Raw genomic sequence first — 10,531 nt, forward strand, 5'->3', positions numbered from 1 at the left:
TTTTCAACTCTTCCTACTCCACCTGGGTAGGTAACAGATCTTTCGAAGGAGCTGTTCAGCTTAGCAGGAGGAATCTCATGAAGGTGAGTTCTGGCGTTGAGAAGCAGAGGCTAGGTTGTCGTAACTTGATTCACAACAACTATATTCGCTTGCTACCTCCGTTTTCCTCCCAACAAAAAAAAAAAAAAACCTAATATAAGAATATATCTCTTAACAAAAGGTATGGTGACCAATTTTGAATACACCGTATTTTACATATGTATGTATTTGTAAATTGTGTATTACGAAGTCTTGAGAATAAAGATGTTTGTGAGTAGTCTTATATAAAGACGCTTATGGGTGCTTACATATCTCATCCTCTTCATACCTAAACACAAAAGACTAAAAATGTGCTTATGTTCTGCTAATGTTTGGTATCCCAGAATTGATTTTTTAAGCAGAAATTTGTCTTGTTGGCACATCTTTGAATTAAAGTCTTTGGTTTAATGCAATAAAATTTTGTTATATAACATTAAAAAAACATTTTCTTATTAAATTTTGTCCTAAAAATATATTTTCAAGAAATTTAATGTACACTTATGTTTTGTTTACTAATACATTTTGCAGTAGGTCGCGAAAAGAATACATAACTAAAAGCGTACCTACATACTTATTATAAAACAATATAGATTTTATTGACTCTTTACAATTTTCTTAAGAAAGTGTTCAGTTTGTGTTATAACTCACACTTGCAAAAATGAATTTATGTACAATAACGTATTAATACCATGAAAAGTAAATAAACATTAGCCCTACAGGATATAGTATCATACCCATATTCCGGGTCGGGTGTTCCGCAGGGTAGCCATTTGGGCTCCATACTTTTTTTAATTGCAACTAACGACGGTTTTTATTTCTGTTGTGGGCTCTGCGCTTTACAGTTTTGCAGAGTTGCAGAGGGATTTGAACTGTTTTTAGGACTGGTGTCAGGTCAATGGCTTGGAACTTAACATTGGTAAGTGTCGCATCATGAGTTTTTCGCGGAGGAGGGAGTCTTTTGCTGTCCGCCATCATTATTGTCTTGGCGGGGTGGTACTGGGGAGGGTGAGCACTTTTTGTGATCTTGGGGTTGTGCTTGATAGCAGGCTGGTTTTTGGTGCTTATTTAAATATGATCCTTGGTAGGTCCAATTCGAAGCTGGGTTTCGTAATGAGGTGGGCTAGAGAGTTTATGGATCCGTATGTTGCAAAGCATTTGTATGTGTCCTTTGTTATGCCAATTCTTGAGTATGCTTGTCAGGTTTGGGCGCCCTTTCATGTTATGGATGTTTCTCGTATTGAATCTGTTCAGAAGAAATATTTGCGTTTTGCTTTGAGGGTTTTGGGCTGGTCTGATATTTTGAGACTGCCGTCGTACGTGGCTAGCTTTATGTTGATCGATTTGCAGTCCTTGAGGGCACGTAGGATTGTCGCTGACATAGTGTTTATCCATCAACTTGTATCGGGGGCCATTGTGGCTACTTCTATGTTAGGGCAGGTTTCTATTAGGAATAACATAAGAAATCTTAGGTCTCTTGAGTTGTACAATGTTCGCTATCACTGTACTGAATATGACAGGAATGAGCCGGTCACTAGAATGTTGCGTTCTCGTAATTCTAATTCTTTGGTACTTGATCCTGCTTTTAGTAAGGATACTCTTAGATCTAGATGATTTTTTGTCAAATTTATGAATATTTTTTTAAAGCTTGCTGACGAAACATAATATTCAAAACAATAACAAATGAAGCATTAATATTTAGATGCCACAAAACGTCTGATGTCTTTGATAAAAACTGATACTTACTTAAGCTTATTTCGATTTTTCGAACTAACAGTACGTGAGATCATTATATTTTCGAATATTTATTTCTCGGTTAGCGTTAATTTTTTGGCTTATATTTCTAATAATATAAATTATAAAAGAAAGACGTGCTTTTGGTATACAAAAATTTTTCAGAAAATTTTAAAATAGCGCTATTTCGGGACTAAACAGTTCCAATGTCAGATTTTTTTCGCACCCTAGATATCTAATACCTTTTCGTTCCATGTCCTTAGCCCTTCTAGAAATATACTTTTTGACACTTGAGAAGTAATAACGTATATATATGTATATAATTTAATTAATGTTTACTATATTATTCTTAAATAATTGAAAATTTTATAAAAAAATTACGTGTCTATATAGGATGATTCAGTAAAGAGTACAATATTATATATCATTGTTTAAGACATCAAAAGTAGATAAAATTTTTGTTTAGAACTAGTTGTCAAATTCCAACGATTTCCGAGACACAGGAATTTTAACGAATTTTCACAGAAAAATTACTTGACCAAGCTTTTTAATCAAGCATAACTTTTTTTGTTTTTCTACACTTTTCACGGAAAATCATCTGAAGATAGTGATCGAATGATCCTCTCACCAGTTATTACTTCGCTTTGAAAGCCCTTATAATTTAAATTAATTCGACTATTTCTTAAGTACCTTATAAACATCAGTTTAATTTCCTTATTATAATCGGCGAAGCAAATGGCTAGGCGAATCGAATGATATTTTAAATTATAACCGGCGAATGTTTTCATTCGCCAGACCCAAAATGTTGCTACCGCAAGACGTCAGAAAACCTACTCAAAATAATAGAAATAACACCACACATATGAACATTGTTTTGCTTTTTTACCAAAACAATTAAATTTTTCTATCCTTTAGCAATTATGGGGCTGTTGTCCATTAATTTATTTAAATGATCGAATTGTGTTCATGTTTTACACGCTCAAATTGATAATAGACAGTCCAAATAAAAACCAATAAAAAAACACTTATGTATTAATTTGATTTTTCGTTTCATTCGTCAAGCTTGTCACACAAAATTTTCGTTCGACAAATTTGACAGCTCATTCGCTTAAATTTTAAGCGAATAATCATAATACCAAAAATTCATATTCGCCAAAATTTTCATTCGCTTTGTCGATCATAATAAAGGCCTAAGTCTGTGATTAGATCTGATTTGATGAAAAAAATAGAAAACTATCGCCCAGCTGTCAGCTTTTATGTCAGATTTTTAAAAATAACATTGCGCAAAAAAGTTTTTTTAGAAAATTTTGTCTTCAAAATATTGCAGTTAAAAGTCTGAAGTTATGGTATAAGGTACCAGTTCGATTATTCGATTAAATCTACGATTTAATCTATGATAAATTTTGATGAATATTTACACATTTACGTCAAATCCATACTTTTTCGTTACAATTTTTGGCAACAAAAATTAGCTGGTGGCCTATGCAAAAATACGAAAGTGGCAAATTTGCGTACGTTAATTTGCGATTCGCAAGTGGTTTTTCGCAATCGTAAAAAATTTTAAGTGGCAGCATTTTCTAAAAATTTGACATTTATTTATTTTCACAATTGTGACATTTATGCCAGTTTGTTCAAAATAAACATTTGAATTATACATGAAATGTATGTATAATAATGAAACTTTTCTAGTTGTTGCGTCACTTCCGTGACATTTGGCGTTGTCGCTGTCACACCATTTGAAATGTAGTACTCTGATTGTAGAGTGACGTGAGTGCAAGAAGTAATCGAAAATGAAACGTTTCAAGTGAAATTGATATATTTTGAAAAGAAATTTTGACGAGTGAAGTTGAAACTAAAAAAATTTTCAGTATATTTATATTTTTATATAACAAAAAATGTCATTTGCATTATGGTTTACGGTGATGAAATTAAAAAAAAAAACAATTAAGGATCAAAAGATTTAAGATTAGCGACAGCTCTAATCCATTGGATTTGCCAAATGGAGTGTAAGCCAATACAATAATTTGTTCAAGTAACTTAGTTACAAACATTTTATTTTATTCACAGATTTTTTTCGAGGGAAAAACGAGAACCCGTAAAAGGCGTTCTTTGTCATGAAATTTCCAATTTTTCAAATTTATAAATACTTTCACGCTAAAAACAAAAACTAAATTATATATTTTATGATTTAATTTATGTATAAAATTAATTTTTTTTATGATTTTGTTAAATTGTTTTGTTTTAACTTGCATTTTTGGTGTATCCTTCTTGCTTGTCACTTGTTAGATTCTTTTCGACAAAAAACGTCGTTTCACTACTGCATATCTCGCATCAAAACGACAACTGGAATATGGCTGAAACACATTTTCCCGCTATTCCCCGACAACTGTCACTGCGATCGCCGCTTAGAATACCAAATTCAAGTCGTAACAACAATTGTCGCTCTACTTCGGCAACTAGAATGAGGCTCAACGTTAAGGAGGCGATTGTTATAAATTTTTTAAACAAATATGAATAGCAAAAGATTTTTATGCAGATTAAGATTTGAGTATTTTTGCTCTTGCTCAGCAAACCATTTTACTTATTATAACCGAATTTTGTAAGCCTATTGATGAAAAGTTCAGTCCCATAAAAATAAAACTGTAAAGGAGCAAAGCCGAGAAAAGAGAAGCGAAACAAATTTGTTTAGTTAGTACAAAAATAGTGCCATTTTGCTCTTTTCTTAAACGGAAATAGTTTTGTATTTTATTTTGACCTATAATAAATTATAATTATTAATTACCAAAAAATTTGGTAAATTGCAGTAAATTTGAAATGGAAAAACTTAGATTCTCGCAATAAGATTCGTAAACAAAATAGCAAGTGAATGAAAAGTATGCGAAAGTAGCATTCTGTAGCACCACATTTGCCACTTTCGCATACGCAAATTTGCAATATTTGACTTACATAATGTCAAAATTTAAAATGCGAGAATCGTTTAAGAAAGTTTGACGATTTTTTGATTTTGACATTTTGTTGTGTAAACATCAACCTAAATGAAGATTTTGCTTAATTTGAATGGATGAAAAATTTAAATGTATATTAATTGCGCATGTTTTAAAGCACATTTAACAAGTTTTACTAGCATAACTTTCTCAACCACATTTAAAACCAATAACTCTGAAGAAAATCGATTAGTAAATCAAAACAAACTTGATTTGGAAGATGATATCAGATACACGTTTAATCTATTCTCACCAGATTAATTCTTATATTTTTAAAAGTAGAATGGCAACGAAAGTTTTAAACAGCAAGCAACTGGTTTTTATATAACAACTGTAGCAAATTGTTAAATGGTAAATTCTTAAACGTCAAATATTACAAAATCTGAGTTGTCGGAGTTTACTTCATTTCTGTCCGTAAAAGTTTTATACGTCAGACAGTTTGCAGACTAAAAAAAAAATTTTGACGTTAAAGAATTTGCGGAAATTTCGACGTAAAGTCGGAAGTCTATCAAATAGTTTCAATTAAATACGCAAACACAATCAGTCTTTATCGTAAATTTAATATTACTGTTTAATTTCTGCTTCCAAACATACACACAATTGCTGTTTACACATACGAAAAAATCTAAGATTAATGCGTTTACATTGCTACGACAACGAGAGTCGACATAATATCGCAGAAATGTCGTTTCCGCGATTCAGTTTAATTAAATAATTAAAAAAACAATTTAAAAAAATTTATTTTAATTTTTCAATTTCTCCTTTCAGTTTACCCATCAATTGTTATCGCATATTGCAGTGACAAATATTCAATATTCCGAAATGATGCGACTGTTGGTGCCGCATGTCGTAGAAATATAACATACCCTGTTTAACACTTTAATCGCCACGATAATACCAGAAAAATTTTCACATAGGCCATGGTAACTTTATTAGATAATTTAGTTAAAAATGTATCAACGAAACCTAATGTAATCTTAATAAACAGAAAAATTTTTTCTTGCCAAAGTTCGTGGGAAAAACCCTTTCTTAATGTCACCCATATATGACTGACATGCACAGATATCTTTACATAAGACTTGACAATACACAATTTACTAATACATCCATACGGTGTACTGAAAATTGATCATCGTACTTTTTGTTAAGAAATATATTTTATACTAACTATTTCAGAATAAATTAGAAATGTTTCATATGGTGATTTGGGATGTTTGTAAAATAAAAAACGATTAAATACAAAAAATATGCAGAAATTATTTTATTTCATTTAAATATTAACAAAATTAAATTTCTTGTTTTTACAAACTAGTTACGTATTACAAGTAACAAATTACATTATAATAAATTACAGGTAACAAAATATTTTTCAGTTAAACCCGAAATAATAAATACATAACAAAATTGTTTTTAAAAAAACTGAATGACATATGTATTTACATAAAACAATAAAATTTTTAATGAATGTTTCTTAAAACTAGTAATATTTGATGGGAAAAGCAGTTCATTTTATGGCATAAATGTACCTACATATGTATTCAACTAAATTCACAAAAAATTTTAATTTTCTTTTATAAGAGACTAAATTACTTTAAATTGTTGAAATCTTAACATCAGTTGGTACTTGATTAAATTATATTTGCCACAGGCAACAAAATAAAATTTAAAGTTCTTACAAATTAAAAACGCTTCGGTGGTGTAGAACTCCTTTTTCCTAATGCTTGTATCCATTTGTCCCTGATGACTTCGTTCTTTGGCAAAGTAAATGTAGGTATAGCATTTACGTTCTCCTTTTCTCATAGACTATTGCTTCTGCATCCTTCGACGCAACACTTTCGGGGCGTTTATATTTATATGAACGTAATCAAATATACTATTATATTTTATTTAAATATGATTACAAATAAAACTTTAGAAAGTATACCAAATCTTACAAATTTATTAAGTGATTTTTCTTTTTAAATAAATTTTAGTACTACTTTTTCAAAATCCACCTTTGTTTCTTACAAAATATGAAAAACAAAAGAAAATTTATATATATATATATTATAAATCATCATTTTATTTAATAACACGAAAAATTAATATAATTATTCACTAAATTTAAATTAAAATTAAATTTTAAACAGCAAATAAATTATTTTACCGCACAGCGACGCAGCATTTGCCGTACGAAATTTATATATGGACCAAAGAATAACATAGTCTAATGTTTTGTACAATAATCAATAGACACAAACACAAAAATATTAATATGTCTTGCACATTATAGGAGTCTATGCTGACATGGCACTATATTAAAACTTTTTTTCTCGACAAGCCGCGTCAGTCCTAAATTTCTGAGGCATCCAAACAAGATACAAGAAACACAATACAAATGTATCGCTTGCGTCGGACATCTGTGATTGACGTGGCCTTCGCCAAATCACGTAAGTCAGACACATATGTCTCACATGGCTCATGTAGAACTTCTTAGCGTCAGATACATATGACTGACATGGCGATTAACGTGTTAAATCAATGGATTGGATAATATTTTGACATTTAGTATGACTATCGTCGTCGCAGCAATATGGAGGTTTGATAAATCTACTGTAAAATCTAATACTGTTTTCATATCAGACTGAATTAATTGATGGCGAACTTAATGTGAATTAATATAATAAGTTTGCTGCGAAAGTTAACCAAATTAAGCTGATCGTTGTTGCAAACTTTCACAAACTAATAGATCCTTATTATGATCGGCGAAGCGATCCTATAAGTGTTTTTTTTATTGGATATTAAAGCATTTATAGTGACATAATGGAAAAATTTAAACTATAAAATTTTACAAATTATTGTAAAAAATATTCATTATGTAAGATTAATTTGGATGTGGAAGAACGAACCAAAAACAATTCGAGCATTTAAATAAATTAATGGACAACAACCCCATAATTGCTAAAGAGATAGGATTAGGAAAATTTAATTGTTTTTGAAAAACAATGAATATATGCGTAGTGTTAACCTTATTATTTTCGATAGGTTTTTTAATGTCTTGCAGTAGCAACATTTTGGATCTGAAAGCATTCGCCGATCATAATTTAAAATATCATTCGATTTGCCTAGTCCATTCGACTCACCTAGCCATTCGCTTCCTCGATCATAATAATAATTGCCATTTTATCATTATTATATTATTATATCGCTGGCAAAACTGTGATACCACGTAAGTCCAAATATTTTCAAAAGTACTTTACCAATTTTCTGTTTAGGAAATGTCAAACAATCCATCTTTTAAATTTACGAAACAGTAAAAACTAATAAATAATTACTTATTCTTTAAATAATTTTCATATTTCCATAAATTTAAAAGATGGATTGTATGACATTTCCTAAACAGAAAATTGATAGTACTTTTAGAAATATTTGCACTTACGTAGTATCACAGTTTTTCCAGTGATATATTACAATATCTGACGGTAAGTCTAACGGGAATAGAGTAATTTCTAATGAGACAAAATCTCGTCTCAAACAGTGTTCGGACATACGACTTTCATCAAACTGAGTTTAAATCGTTTAATTTGTATATGTAAAATGTAACTGAATGAGCGTGAGAAAACTTTTAAGAAAATATTCACAAAAATCGATTGTGCTTTTTGGAGCAACGATAAAATCGATTTATATTTAAGTTATACCAACCCATACATGTCCACGTTTATAAATTAAAAGCAGAACGAAACGAATATACGTGATTTCTTAATATTTTTTCGTTGCAAAAATGTCTGTGTTGAATTTAACTGTTCGTGTTCATCCTGTTGTACTATTTCAAATTGTTGATGCTTACGAAAGGCGAAATGCAGACTCTCATCGCGTTATTGGAACTCTCTTAGGTACTTGAAAAACTAAAGTTACCAAATAGTCGTGTATACTGCATAATGCGAGAAGTTTTCATGCACATACATATATTTGTATACTATTCGTATTTTAGGTTCAGTTGACAAAGGAATTGTTGAAGTTACAAATTGTTTTTGTGTACCTCACAAAGAACATGATGATCAAGTTGAAGCGGAATTGAGCTATGCACTAGATCTTTACGACTTAAACAAAAAAGTTAATGCAAATGAAAGTATAGTTGGTTAGTATAGCGTGGTGAAGAAGCGAAAGGAATATTAATTTCAGTTTCTTTAGGTTGGTGGGCTACAGGAAATGAAGTTACCAATCACAGTTCAGTTATTCACGAATACTATGCCCGTGAATGCAATAATCCAATTCACTTAACAGTGGATACCAGTTTACAAGGGGCAAGAATGGGCCTTAAAGCTTATGTTTGTGTTTCGCTGGGAGTGCCATGTGGGAAAATAGGATGTATGTTTACGCCGATTAATGTTGAAGTAACCTGCTACGAGCCAGAAATAGTTGGACTACAATTGTGTCAAAAAACTTTAGGGGTAGCGCACCCAATGCGGCCTAAAACTGTGTCACCAATGCTAGATCTTTCCCAAATTGCAGAAGCTACAGATAAACTACAAAGCTTATTGGATCAGATATTAACATATGTTGATGACGTTGTAAATGACAAACAACAACCTGATAACGCGGTAGGTCGTGCGATTTTGGATTTAATCCACTCTGTTCCAAATATGTCACATGAGCAGTTTACACAGATGTTTAATTCAAATATCAAAGATCTTTTGATGGTTGTGACATTATCTCAATTAATCAAAACGCAATTGCAGTTAAATGAAAAATTAACTTTTCTTAGCACTAATTAACTACTATTACCATGAATCAGTTTAATAAAAACCATTTCTTAAAATACGGAACCATTGTCTTTAAACATTTTGTAATTCAGCTTTTTATTTAATAAATAAAACCAGCATTTCACGAAAATATGAACATATGTACATATGTACCAACAATTCTAAAACTAAACAAGTACAAGCATTTCAGTAGGAGACCGAATTCTCATTGAAATATCTAGAATTAGCTCCCATTGTTATATGCCAAGTATTCGAACCTGACAAACCACTCTATAGAAACTGCATTGATATGTCTGACCTATAATTGGACACACAACTGCCAAGTTTCATGAATCTAACTCTTATTTTTTTGAATATTTTAAATTAGCTTTTGAAGTTCCATGGCAGCTAGTCAAACATGTTAGGCCATTCCATCAAACCTTCAGGGATATGCGTGGGCTCATATTTGGACACATGACTGCCAAGTGTCATGAATCGGACTCTATTATTTTCCCAAATCATTAAAATTTGCTTTTGGAGTAGTATGGAAACTACCCGAATCTGTTCAGTTATTCCAACAAAACTCCAGAAATATATGCGAACAACAATTGGACACATGATTGCTGAATTTCATAAATCTGACTTTATTAATTTTCCGAATATTTAAAATTAGCTGAACTTGTCAAGTCATATCACCAAAATTTAAGGGATATATGTGACATATAATTGGACACACGATTGCGGAATGCCAAGTTTCACGAATCTAACTTCATTATTTTTCCAAATATTTAAAATAAGCTTTTGGAGTTATATGGCAGCTACCCGAACCAGTGCAGCCATTTAAAATTCTTTAGGAATGAAACTTTAAAATTCATCAGGAACTTTAAAAGCTTCTACAAATTTCTTTATATTTTGATCACATACATATGTATGTTCGTTTTTATTTTGGGGGGCAACTTGAAACAACGTATTTTTTATAATGGTAATGAAATTGTAAAAGCACTATTTTATGTCGTA

At 30.9% G+C, this 10,531-nt stretch overlaps 1 protein-coding gene across 1 annotated transcript; it reads left to right on the forward strand.

Moving 5' to 3' along the window:
* The first annotated feature begins 8,463 nt into the window (after positions 1-8,463).
* LOC129614978 (eukaryotic translation initiation factor 3 subunit F-1) lies at positions 8,464-9,615 on the forward strand. Its single transcript, XM_055530018.1, has 3 exons — positions 8,464-8,665; positions 8,764-8,910; positions 8,964-9,615. Exons 1-3 carry the CDS (start codon positions 8,554-8,556, stop codon positions 9,545-9,547), a joined length of 843 nt encoding a protein of 280 aa, XP_055385993.1. The 5' UTR covers positions 8,464-8,553; the 3' UTR covers positions 9,548-9,615.
* Positions 9,616-10,531: the final 916 nt, after the last annotated feature.

Source organism: Condylostylus longicornis, unplaced genomic scaffold (assembly GCF_029603195.1).
Source record: "Condylostylus longicornis isolate FDR11 unplaced genomic scaffold, ASM2960319v2 ptg000001l, whole genome shotgun sequence".
NCBI classification, from domain to species: Eukaryota; Metazoa; Arthropoda; class Insecta; order Diptera; family Dolichopodidae; genus Condylostylus; species Condylostylus longicornis.